A 14,053-nucleotide genomic window follows, 5' to 3' on the forward strand; every position below is an offset into this window, starting at 1 on the left:
AAAAAGGGCAAAAAATTAGCCCGAACTATCGCCCTGTCAGTCTGATGAGTGTTGTTTGTAAGGTAATGGAATCTGTTGTGAGGGATAGGATTATCGATCACATGACTGTTCACCATCTCCTATCAGATTGTCAACATGGTTTTATTATCGGTAGATCCTGCACCACTTACTTACTGTCTACGCTGAACGATTGGACTCGCCTTCTGGACGAAAGGGAGCAAGTTGATGCATTGTACCTCGATTTTGCCAAAGCATATGACAGTGTTCCGCTTGAGCGGCTGTTACTTAAAGTGAAGTCTTTGAGAATTGATGGAAACGTACTACAACGGATCAGAGATTTGAGATGGTAGACGACAACGCATCAGCATTAACGGAACCGTGACAGACTGGGCATCAGTGCGCAGTGGCGTGCCGCAAGGAAGCGTTCTTGTGCCTATTTTGTTCGTTGCTTCTATGAATGATCTGCCAGGAGTGTCCAGTGTGTGCTCCATGTACACCGACGACACAAAAGTTTATAGTACAGTGGAATAAAGTGCAATTGCAAGATGATCTTTATAGTTTAGTTAACTGGGCTGAAACGTGGCCCAGTACTTCACCTCGTAAAGTACTTCACCTCGGGAAGAACAATGAACAGCAAGATTACAGTATGAGAAGACATGGTTACAACGAGAGAATAATGATTGAGAAGTCTAGTGTGGAAAAAGAACTCGGAGTTTATATCGACAAGGAGCTGAAATTTTCTAAGCATGTTGAAACGAAAGCTAATACATCCAACAAATTTCTTGGTCTAATCAGACGCTCTTACGAGTTCCTAGGTGCAGGAGCGATGAAGCAGTTGTTTGCTGCTGTCGTGCGCCCGAATCTAGAGTTTGGAAACGTTGTATGGTCACCGAGATTTGAAAAGGGCAAAAAATTAATCTCGAATGTTGAAAGACGTGCAACAAGGATAATTCAGGCTTAAAGGGAAAGTCCTATGAAGAAAGATTAATGTATGAAGCTTCCAAGCCTCAGTTATCGGCGTGTGCGTGGGGACCTCATTGATTTATACACTTATACTCATGGTTTATACAAGGTCCCCGAAGGATTACTCGAATTTGAAACAAGAACCGAAACCAGGGGTCACGGCTATAAACTAAAAAATCTGCGCTGCAACTTCCCCACGCGCCAAAACTTCTTTTCGCTTCGAATCACCGACATGTGGAACAGCCTCTCCGATGACATCGTTGGCGCTCCAAGTATGAACGCGTTCTAGAATAGACTAGATAAAGCTATGGTAAAGTATATGTTTAGACTTGAAATGCTTAGCACCATATCGAACCCGGTGGAAGTCAAGTAGGTATTTCAAACTATCGTCAGTCTTGAAAAGATCCGGTCAAATGACACGATTTTAGATCTTCTGTGAACAAGTCATGAAAAGTTCAAGAATCGGCGACAGGACACATCAGGCCTACTCTTTAGCGCCGACATCACTATGTTATGTTATGTTATGTAAGACGACATAACACTTTTGGTGGCCATTAAGTTTGGAATCACGGTGATCATAATGAATATTCAAGACAGAATGTTCCATGTTTTTGTTTCTGTCAGAAGGAGTTTCGCAAGGTGCAGTGATGCCAAGCTGAATTGTGGTCTGTTTTATTTACCAGACTCTGCAAAATTGGCGTTAACATCAACGTATGATTTCTATGATGAATAAATAAGTTCGGTTTCAGGGTACGTGACGAATTAATCATTAATGTTAGACGATGGTTTATGCTCATGATTAGTTCATGTCGATACTAAATTCGTTTCAAATGAAGATCCTGTCAGATTTACTATTGATTTCTTATTCTTGTCGGATGAACAGAATCCACTACATCACCACGAGTTTCTACATCACCATCACCAGGAGCCTCTACATCACCATCGCCAGGAATCGTTACATCACCATCACCAGGAGCCTCAACATCACCATCACCAGAAGCCTCTACATCACCATCACCAGGAGCTTCTACATCACCATCACCAGGAGCCTCAACATCACCATCACCAGGAGCCTCAACATCACCATCACCAGGAGCCTCTACATCACCATCACCAGGAGCGCTCAACATCACCAGAACCTCTACACCGCTGCCACCAGGAGTCATTCCCAGCGTTATCACAGGCGTGGTGGTGCTGGTTGTCGTGGTTGTCGCGTTGTTGGGGTGAGTGTTCATCATATTTCTTCTCTGCCGCCCGCGGATCACAAACAATCAGAGGACATGTGTATAGCTGCACTTTGCAGCAGTAGAAACTATCCTATCAAAATTTTTCGGTCTTGTCAGCTTCTGTTGCAGGGACTCAGTACGGTCACCCAGTAAGTAAATCAGTGGCTCTATGTCCGCTTTACGCGCTGCGAAATAAGCACCGCTTTCTCCGAGCGAAATAAGCACCTGATTAGAATCCGATAAATTCCCTGGCGGTTGTAGGGCGTCCGAGGGTAGCATGTATTAGACACCTAATGCCTTCTAGGGCAGAAACGTCCGAGTCTGAATGCGGGCTAAAAGAAAACGCTCTCCCCTCCGCCCCTCTCTCATTTTGGGGAGTGAGAGGAAAGGGGTTTCATTACCCACGTTGCCTTTTGCATATTCCCGTTTCAACTCGCAGATTAGAAAAAAACATAGAAGATAATGCATTAACGCGGCACAAAATGCAATTAATGAAGAAATCTTTCAACACTCATGCATTATGTGTACATTAACATGAGGTTGTGACGTTATCTTAAATCCGCCTAATTTGAATGCATTTTTCTTACGCGAACAGGTTCAGCTTTTGTCACCGGATTCTATTCAGACGCTTATTTCGCTCGTACAACCAAAGCATAAAGCGGACATAGAGCCTCTAATTTACGCGCTGGACGATCAAGAGGCGTATTTAATTCAGAAGCTAACCACCCCCAAAATTTTTATAGGGTAGGTAATGCTTCAGATTCAATTTTCCTGTAAACCAAGCGAATGAATAAAGTTTAAAAAGTTATAAGCCTAAATTTGTTATTCACTAAGTGATGTTTACCTGTGGGTTTCAAATCAGTCTTGTGTATTTTACGCGACACATCCTGATCTCCTTTCCATTCCAGGTTTCTCTTGCTGAAGCGCCGCTGGATGGCGCGATTGTTCCAGCTCCCCGTCGCCGTGCCGCCCACACGTAAGTGCAGAGGCTCGTCTTCTAACTCGACAATAAGCGCTTCTGACGAGACGGGTTCATAGGAGGATCTTGGGCGGACGATTCCGCGTGGTATGTGCAGTATTTGTTGTGCATGTGCTGGAACTAGCTTACACGTTATGATGCGTCGCCAGACGAAAAAGCCCCACACGAATTTGATTTGTCGACATCTCATGTCATGAACCTATGTGCAATTTTTCACAAAATATGTATAAAAACATTGGAAGTGAAGACTACATCACACTAAACAGTTCAAACATCTTCAGCTCCTCCACACATTCTACTTTGTATTCCCAGGGGAGAGCGATTTATCAAGAATATTCCGCGAGTATTTATGGTAGTATAGTTCCATAGTTTTTAGAGTTTAGCTTTAATTCTATTGTAGACTTATATCAATACGGGGTGGTTACGTTACAGATTCATTACAGAGGTACAAACAGATATAGGGTTAAGACTTCGACCGTCAGCTAGGTCGGAGTAACTCATACAATGAGTTTTACAACGCGGTGGTTGTGCAAGCAACTGGGAGAGTTATTATATTGTCCAACTCTTTTCTAGACTTAGTACTTCCGACCGCAAGTTTTGCTCACGTGACGTTGTAGACGCCGAGTCAATGTCTAGCACTCTGTCGCGTCAAGCGAATATAACGGCTCAATAAAAGATTCTCCAATCTTATGATATAATTAGAATGAGACTCATGGCACCGGGCAGGTACGTGTAGTATAATAATCAGGGCGTTGAAGATTAAGCATACCCTGGTCTATCATTTATTCCTATCATGGTTTCGAAGTGTTGTGAGGTACAGGACTTGGCTTTGCTAGTCTTTTAAAAGTCTAAAAAGGAGAAGACATCTTGCCTGTAATTTACGGCTGCACAACTACAGGGGTTGGAGAATATAAGAGAAACACCTTTAAAATCCTTAGATGTATTTTAATATGATGTGGGTTCACCTTTTGTGGCAATTAGAGCCGCAATTTTTCGAGGTATTGATTCGTGCATATTGTGAATTGTATTCAAAGTAATTTCAACCCGTTCTCCTGTTAAATCATCTTTAAACCTCTCACAGTAAAAACCCCCAGTTTTCCTCACTTTCGGCATTTTTTCAACTTTCTACGAAATTTCAGTCTGCCAGAGGTCAGAAATAAGGTAAACCATGATTCCTTAGAGAAAAACACATTTTCCACTACATAAGGGACCCATTGTATATGTTTGGATGTTTTCACACCCCTCTAGAAGCTTTAAGCATTTGTTTTTGAGACCGGAGATTTTCTATTAATTCGCAGCTCTTCCTTAGAATTCAGATCTGTGCATCGGCTTCCGAACTTTTTTTATAGAACCTAAGTTCCGAGGTGTTTATTGAGGTCTGCTTTGATTTTGAGAGATGTAATATCTCGCTTTCACCTGACAATTTGACCTAGAGACCGACGGCCTCTCTCAGACAACTTCGACTTTTGTGCAGACCTTTGCTTCGCTGGTGGTGTTTTTCCTTACTTTTCGTAGGAATTAATCACTTTTGAGACAATACCGTGTGAATGGTTAAGCATTTAGAAAGTTCCTGTCATACTACCGCCTGCCATACGGGCACCAACAATTTACTTTCATTAAAAGTCAGAGATGTTTTCTATTTTTTATAAGACTAGTCACCAAAGTTTCTAAAAATATCTGTTGATGAATAAAATATAAAATAGCTCCAATAATAAACAATAAAACGTGTCAAGTTTTTATTGTTTATAGCATGTTCAAAAATCATTATCTCAAAATGTTAGGCATTTCCCTTATTTTGTGCAAACCCTGTATGTCTAGTCTGTTCATGAGCAAATTCAAATTCGAGACGTTAGCACGTCAGACCGATGAACCAATTTCCAAGAAAACAACGCCATAAATGTTCTATTATCTTCCGTATAAATAGATATTACTTGTTAACAATAATGCTGAGACCAAACGCTCACTGAATCTCGATAATAATTGACACCTTGGTGGAGAATAACGTCCAGACTTTCAACTCTCAAGAATCTAAGAAGCACATGGTCGTCATGTTTGCACAATAACCTACCTGCGTCTCACTGGACCGTGGTCAATAGATGGGCTTTGACTATGAGTGAACACATGGTGGGATGTAATTAGAGCTGACCACATGGCGGGCTGTCGTTAGGGCTGACCACATGGTGGGTAGTGGTTAGGGCTGACCACATGGTGAGTAGTCGTTAGGGCTGACCAGCAAAGAAGAGTAATTAGTAGCATATAGATTATGCCAGAATCCATTTATTATGATCCAGATTATGCCAAAATAATTTCAACGGTATTACAGTAAAATATAGATGGCTGTAATTTCAAGCGTTCACGCCCAGCAGCCAGTGGCATTTGATTGAGGCGGTTCCTAAGTGCGCAGCTAAGAGAACAATCGTCAGTTGTGGAAAGCTCGGCTGCAGAAGGCCGGATCCTTTGTGAAGCAAGTCACGATAAGTACAAGAATCTGCAACAGGCCATGGGCCCATTTCTTCAGAGCCGACACATCTATTCTATTCGATGGAAAATATATCTCCGGTGCCGTTTGATTTTTGGACCTTCAAAATACAGCCAGAAAAGGAGATGTGATAGAAACCTTCAGCGACCAACATTCTTGACTGAAAAAAAAAATATTGCATCCACATCACAGTGCTGAAATAAATTTATTTGAAAAATGCGATAAATGATATACATATACCGAACTCCTTGGAAGTCGCGTAGCTACTTCAAACTATCGTCAGTCATGAAAAGATCCGGTCAAATGACACGATTTTAGATCTTCTGTGAACAAGGCACGAAAAGGAAAAGAATCGGCGACAGGCCACATCAGGCTTACGCTTCAGCGCCGACATCACTATGTTATGTTATGTTATATGTGACCTGGTCATAGCCTAGCCTGATATTAATGCGATCAATTTAGCCCATTGGACGAATGAGCTTTTATACATAAAAAACGTAATTTGAAACACGATATATATGTACAGCTGGATGCTTAAAGGCTATTTATGTGAAGACTAATTTTAATTTCCACGAGCAAGATCTTCCTCTTCACTGACTGTATATATTGCAGTTGCAAGAACTAACCGCACCGGTGCAATATTTTCCACTAAACATGCGCTTGGGAGCTGCCTCCGTCAAGCATCAGTGCTGCTCGGCGGTGAACTCTCGAAGTTATTGCACTCGATAGCATTCAAATACAATTTCATTCAAACTGCATTAGAGGAATGCCATACATCCATGATCTTAACTTGTTACTTTTTGTATTATTATTTTTTTCATAGGTCTCAGTTGATTATATGCCTTCCATGGCTACAAAATATATAAACATTTTAAACCTTTTTGGTGAGTCGCAGACGAGCGGCAGTCCCCAAATAAATATTAGAACAAAAGTGGAAGTAAGTAATTAAATTTATATGTCACAGAGATGATAAGTAGTTCACTAATCGAAATTCATGCTTGGAGTTTGCTGTGCGACAAAGACATCGTAAATTTGTTAGATTTTTTTCAACATTTTATGAGTAGTTGAATCTAATAACAGGATTACAAACAACGTTGAATTGTGTTAATAACATCGCTTTGAGTTGGTGCCCATAAGTGGGCCAATATGGTTAGAGTTTAAAGAACCAAGATCTCTAGAGAAGAGAGAGAACCTCATAGAACCTCTAGAGAACCTCAGTCTACCAGTCCACAGCATAGACGTTTGCCTGACAGACAGGAAATCTTTCCAAGTCGAGTCGTCATCATCGTGCAGCTTCCCTTGACCTGCATACAAGAAGTTTGCCTCTGCAGCTGGGTCATTGATATCGACGCTTTTAACATCGGTATCAGCCAAAAGTATTTGCCCTCGTATCATGGATATGTTGTTGATCTTGACCATGTCAACGTAGAACCGCCTGTCACGGAGCCCATCACAATGGCTCTCTGTGGAGTTTCCTGCCGAGTCACAACTCCAGCAGGAAGGACATCTGGGCCTCGAACATGACGGCAATCAGGCGGCAGTCGGGGATGACCTCGGTGGAGTTGGGTTTCCTGCCGAGGCACAACTCCAGCAGGAAGGACATCTGGGCCTCGAACATGACGGCAATCAGGCGGCAGTCGGGGATGGCCTCGCAGCCGCCTTGCTGGCGGCGAAGCCTTGCACTTGAGTGTCAAAACGGCGCTAAATCACACGATCNNGTGCACGAAGCACCGCGCACGCCGTATGCACGAAGCACCGCGCACGCCGTGTGCACGAAGCACCGGGCACGCCGTGTGCATGAAGCACCGGGCACGGCACTCGCCCGAGGGAAGAATAATTGTCAGGCATTGGAATAACCAAATATAAGTAAATAACTTCATTTAAGATTTGCCGATCTACAGTATGTTCGAATTTCGTGAAACGTCTAACTCACTCAAGCTCGAAGTTGAGACGCTGAAATCACAATTGATTTTTAATTTTCTCCTTTTGCTATCGCAAGCCATTAGACTATTTTTCCTCTCAGCACAGTCGCCGAGAGAAGATGTTCGTCGTACGGCTTTTGTGTTCAAGGACTTTAAGTAGACGGTTGTTCAATACCGTTGACTCGCTTACTTGTTGTCGTCATTTTGTAATAGGCAGTGTACATTTTGCCTGTAATCGACCAATGTATAAACTGATCGTTCGGTCTTTAGCCTTCGTTAGGGGAGAGAATTTTTTAGTTTGGGGAACAAATGTCAAATTTGTACTAGACTGAAGCGTGGTGTCCAGACACATTTTTTAGCTATGTAAAAATATGTGTTATCTGAGTATGAAATTGTTGTAATTAATCGCCCTCGCTTGAATTGAATATGTTGCGCGAGGCTTGGTTCTTGGGTTCTTGTGTGTCCTCGTAAACCAGTTTACCACTATATAGAGGCCTGCGTAACCTTACGACACTTCCGCTAACCTGCACCTCCTGAACGTCGAGATTTTCTGTTTGATGTTGGCGCAGACCAAATGAGCTGGAGCCACGTTTTGTTTCATCGAAGTGATAATACTTTCAAGCGCAATGATGCTCAAAAGATGAAGAGCGAACAAATTAACCAGCAGCGTCGATCACAGACGTCACCGTAGTCGCGGGGTTGTACAGGGATCAATTTACGAGCTGTGGAGCGTGTCATCATTACCACCGACATATTCTGTTAAAAAATACAATCAATAATAGACAAATATAGAGGCTACTGATAATTACTACGAATACAAATATTTACCTAATTTCAAGAAAAATTGGCAGCAGTTTTCACATTCCTGTAGTTGCTGAGCAAATAAATTTTTTGACGCGAACCAAACTATTCACAGGCACTGAACATTATTTTCAATCCGTCGCCCCACAAATCATGTCTATATGAGGCAAACGAAGCATAAAAATTTACACGATTTGGATCTGCTCTATTGAAACATCAAATAATTGTTATTAGACATGTTTACGCCCACTTCAACATTACCGATGATCAAATCCCTCAGTTTTATTTCTGCCGGACATCGATTGATAGGAATAGTATAATTATTTAAACGGATTAAGGTTGCCAAATGATGAACTTTTTAATGAGACACATTGTGAGTCATATTACGTACTAATTTTTCATGGAAATACTAACTACCGATTTATCAATAATATGAAGCTATACCCTTGCATATGATGTTGCTTTCACTGTCATCAAATTTCCATCAACTGAGGGTCGGTCATCGCATTCATATATCGTAAAACACTTATAAACTACAACACAAGTGATTATTTGGAGCAATTATTTGCCGACTTACTATTCTAGGACAATAATAAATTTATAATGATGAATGCGGAGATACGGCATTACTGTGTATGCAGAATTATTTTATCCAACTTGTGAATTTTTATCTTTAATTTTTTCACATTTTTTCATTTCTTGATTCGTGGAATAGAAGGAATGAATTTCAAACAAATTCTGTCTTACTGTATACCTGTTCCGCGAACTGCTGTTATATTGGGCCATGATATGGATCAATAAATCAGCTACTTCTGTTTGTCGGTGCACATCTTGTCATGGATTTGTCCTTCACTCTGATGTAAACCTATTGAGGATGTAAGCAGTATTATAGTACACGTTATTAAGAAGAAGGGATGGAGACGACGGTCTACGATGGAAGGGATGGAGACGACGGATGGAGAAGAAGGTGTTCATGGAGACGACGGACTACTTGCGGTGACACGTAGAAAAGTTTACGCTACGATGGCCCTTTTTATTGTCCTGACGTGGCATGACATACAAGATCGAGCCTCCTGGGATTTAGTGACACGCAAAACTGGCTGATACAGCTTCTCCAGTTACTTTGTACTGTTGTGGATATAATAATTCTATAATACAGTGTCATTCTATAATTTATAGGGCTCATGATATGAGCCCTATCAAGGCCTATGATTGGGCTCCCTATATGAACCCCTACGATAGGGCTCATGCCATTGATAGTGTGAAAGACATACGAGCGAGAGATCACCAGGAGGAGGCTGCCACCAAAATTGAAGTGTTAAGAATATGCGCTGTTTACATGGATATATTTTGCTAAATTATCTGTACCAGCCGTGAATAACTCAGTGAACAATGAAAACACAAATTTTGGTGCTGAAATGGAGGTCGCCGGTGTGCAAGGCCGAGAACCAAGTAGAGACACTTGAAAACACTGCGATAAAGAAGCATCCAGTAAATTTAATATTTTCACGTGAATTTTAGGCACTTAAATTATTTTAACTCTATTGGAATGGATACTGAACTCCCTGCAGAAATGTGAGATGATGGGCAGGCTTTGCTTTGGATACTGAAACCGATCAAAAATCTTTTAGGTTTTTTTTATCGGTGTTCAATCTCACTAATAATTCGAAATTTGCGGAAAACATTTGGCTTATCTTATACTGTAACGAGCCTCGGCTTCATATTGTGCACGACTTGCAACGAGCTGCTTTTCCTTTGCCCATATTGCATGTTAGAGCTCGTGCTTGTGTGACTGAATCTTGGAACTGTAAAAAATAGGATGATTCGTGCGCGGTTCTTTGATACTTATCGTATCGAGGATACATTGTTGAATCTAAGCTGAATGTAGGTTGAATTGAAAATTATATATCAATTTCATTTTGAATTCAAGAAGTTAAAGTTAATCTTTAAATGGATCTTTTTTAATCAAAATCAAAACTGGTCTAGAAAGTAATTTATGTTCAGTAATACCAAATTATTACTATTCCAGTAAAGGTTAAATTGTCGAGAATCGTCAGAACTGTAGAATTATCGTTGCCGAGCAATGCAAGGATTGCCTGATAATATAATGCATGCAAAATGTTCGCCTTTAAAATTTCTGTAATGCATCCGGGGCAAGAATTTATACAACGAGCCTATCCGAGAATTTTTCTAATATTATTCATTGAATCTTCTAAATTGCAAAATATTCTTCGTAAAAATTTCTTCGTTATGGAACTCCTAAGAATAAATCCCGTTCAGCCGTGTTGAGCATTCAACAGAAATGAAGGCTATTCAAAATGAATAACATTTTGTCGCCTCACTATGCTAGGGTAACTTGTGAAATGTGCTACACCCATCCAATCTTAAATAAGATTCTAATTGCTTCCTGCTCATTACCCCAACTTAATCTTAAAACTTAATCCTAAATAAGATTCTAATTGCTTCCTGCTCATGTACCCCAACTTAATCTTAAAACTTAATCTTAAATAAGATTCTAATTGCTTCCTGCTCATGTACCCCAACTCTCACTTATTCTCAACTTCCTACAGTTCCAAGATCAAAAGTTTCCAGGGGCACATCAGGACGGAGGCAGGCATCGCGGCGCTAGCTTCAGCGGCTGCGGCTTCAGCGTCCATACACATCAGGGTCGAGGCGCCGCTCAACCTCAGCGCACTGCACGGGAAATACGCTGAACTGCGTCAGTATTCTCAGCGGGAGAAGCCAGCACACGTCGTATTATTAACGTATTAGTTGAGCAGCCTGGTGCTTCGAAAGTCGCTCAAATATGAGAGTGAACCTCACACATTTTTTTCACATTTGGCTCCGAGAAACATTTATGTCATGCTATAGGTTAGTTATTTGTAGAGATTAGTTATTTTGATTATTGGGTGTCATTGAGATTTAAAACGCCTGAAGAATTCGCTGCTCCTACTGCTTCAAGCAATTTACGCTTAATATATCGCCTCTCTTATCTTATTTAAGTTCGAGGCGTCATCGCATGGATGCCATTTGCTTCTGAAGTTTTTCATTTATGAGAAGAAAAGATCCTGTCGTTTTAGCGTCTGAAATAACACAATTAGCTCCTGCTGTGAGAATGGCTTCACGACTCACGCTACTCTCTACTACTTGGATATAATTTTGTTCCTAAACTCGATTTAGCATTTTCAATCAACTGGTAGCAGTTATATCTTTTTTCGCAAGTAACTGTATATACATTAACCTGTAAATACATTAACATTAACAAGTAATTTACCTGGTATTTGTAAGCGGTTTTTTATTGGTAGAGTTTAAAGATCATCGTCACGAAAAATTTACCTGCCAGCGATTTAACGAAACGTTGGTTCCTACTCCTGTCACTGAAATTCATTGTACATCTCCTGCAAAAAGTCCTCTCAATATCGGGGTATATCCTAATATGCAAAACGTCCTCTCAATACAGTATGTTTAGGAAAAAAATTCACTTTGAATTTTCCAACCAAGGCATAAACCCATGGTCGCGCTCTATGAGGCATTTCTATCTAATTAAAATTCCCTTCACTACAAGCATTCACAGCTCATAAAATTAGGCAGAGTGTATTTCCCCCCCGTAAACAGTGCACACATGTTACGTATTATAGATGGACAAGGTAATTTCATGGCATATTTCCCCTACAGACGTTTGCACGCCCGTACTTGACACGGCTGTTGCAGCAGCGCCTCTACTAGCCCTGCCTTCTCCCGTGCTGCAGGTTCTCAGCCCCGGTGCTGGCACCTGGGAGGCCGTGGCCAGGACGGTGCTGACTTATGCACCAAGATGCAAGAAGTTAGTCCATTTGCGGCCTTGGCGTAACTAAAAATTTTGAGTTTCTGTGTCATTTTATGGTTTAATTGCCTGTCACAAAAATATGAATATCGGTAAATTACTAACATGAACATCAATTAGCATAATTCACCACAATGTTAAATGTTGGGCTAAAAAGTTTTCATAGTTAGTGGTAATCTTAAAAACATTGAAAGTTTTCGACTGTTACCGTTTTCATGACTTGTTGCGAAAATGTGAGAAGTGTTTGTGTAATAACTTGATGGATGTAAGCAACAACAAACTCCGCTGAGGCCGTGCGTAAGAAAGACTAATAAAAATAGTGCTTAGTCATGGGTACAGTTGCAGGAAAAAGGTTATGGGTCGGGTTTCGAAGGATGGATACCGTATTGGGATAGAGAACAAAAATCCTCGTTCTTCTTATGGTCCGAGTTTTTTTTAATATCAAACTAACTGTTTCATTAACCATCTAATTCCTGATCACAGGTTCTGGGCAATCGAACTGTGCCAGTCTGCGCTAAGCGAGGAGGAGGAGCGCCTGCTGCTGATGCTGCTACACGAGAGGCACATCAGGACGAACGATGCAGGCACTACACGCGCCGAGCCCCACGGGTATGGATGGAGGCAGGGCTCATCTAGCTATTCCTCCTTCTTATCTAATTAAACCTGTCCACAATAAGCATGTCACCCATTGCACGTTATCAACAATTATTTATACAACGGAATTGACAATTTGACTAATTAGGGGTAATTTATCCCCACTTTCCACATTTTTTAATGTGGAAAAGTGGACATTTTCTTCAAGTTGGACAAGAAATCCAACTTGACGTTTCGGTGGGGTAAGGAATCTGACTATACGTCCTGTGCGCATAGCGGTGCAAAAGACAGGTCTGGAATTATAGCATGTACTGTTTCCTGCTCGAGTCTTGTTGGCATCGACATGGCTCCGATGGCTTTCATTTCCTATCAACAGCGCACAACGAAGGCGACTCCGCCTCTGCGAAGATCCTCCGGCAAACTTCTCACCGTGACTTGCGCCTGGGGAGCAGAAGTGAGCGAAGGCATTCAGGCTGGGGGATGCCTACTTTAGTGGGACCCTCGCCGGTTAATAATAAAGTGGAAATATCGACCACAATGCCATACATTTAAATGATAGTTCATTTGTCTGTTGCTGACACACATGACGTATCTCTGGAGTGGAATTTAAGACGTCCAGATACTTGATGCCTGATTGTACTTTGTGAGACGCGAGATAAGAAATAGAGAGCATTCTGATGGTAAATGAAATGTGTACCATTATTATCGGCTAACCTAAAATTATTATCGGCTAACCTAAGAAAACTTCTAGCGCGATTTAATGCGCTGAATTTTTTAACCGCTATTATTATTGCGCTAACATCACCCTCAAGTGCCGTAAATGGTTGTTTATATGGTCTGCGATGGGTTTTAGCAAGCATGCCTATTCTTATAGTAACTGCTATGGCATAATATCGAATTTTAGGAAAGGAAATAAGTATTATAAACGTTACATTAGTTATTTCTAACTTAGTTTTAATATCACCTTTGAGTTGGCCTCATTTGACATGTTTTTTTTTGTCACTGTGTCTCGAGTAATACGCTGTTCAATTGATCCAGTTTACTAGTGTGTAAATAAATGAAGAAGGATATATAAAATGATAAAGTAAGAAGTGATCGTGAATATTAGATTTTAAATTATTCCATTAATTATCAGATGCCTTCCGTGCAGTAATCTGCAATGTTAGTTCATTTATATAACTAGATCTAAATTTGTGCTGTTTTGTGTTTGCAGTTATAGGCTCTTCCTTGACTTATTCACCTTAGAAACGTAAAAAGTGAAACCTA

General features: G+C 40.9%; 1 protein-coding gene across 1 annotated transcript; it reads left to right on the plus strand.

Moving 5' to 3' along the window:
• The first annotated feature begins 9,325 nt into the window (after window positions 1-9,325).
• Window positions 9,326-13,838, plus strand: LOC125177641. The gene is made up of 5 exons (XM_047879788.1): window positions 9,326-9,366; window positions 10,941-11,089; window positions 12,046-12,193; window positions 12,677-12,802; window positions 13,164-13,838. Exons 1-5 carry the CDS (start codon window positions 9,326-9,328, stop codon window positions 13,219-13,221), a joined length of 522 nt encoding a protein of 173 aa, XP_047735744.1. The 3' UTR covers window positions 13,222-13,838.
• Window positions 13,839-14,053: the final 215 nt, after the last annotated feature.

The sequence above is a fragment of the Hyalella azteca genome, unplaced genomic scaffold (genome assembly GCF_000764305.2).
Source record: "Hyalella azteca isolate HAZT.00-mixed unplaced genomic scaffold, Hazt_2.0.2 contig3820, whole genome shotgun sequence".
Taxonomy (NCBI): Eukaryota; Metazoa; Arthropoda; class Malacostraca; order Amphipoda; family Hyalellidae; genus Hyalella; species Hyalella azteca.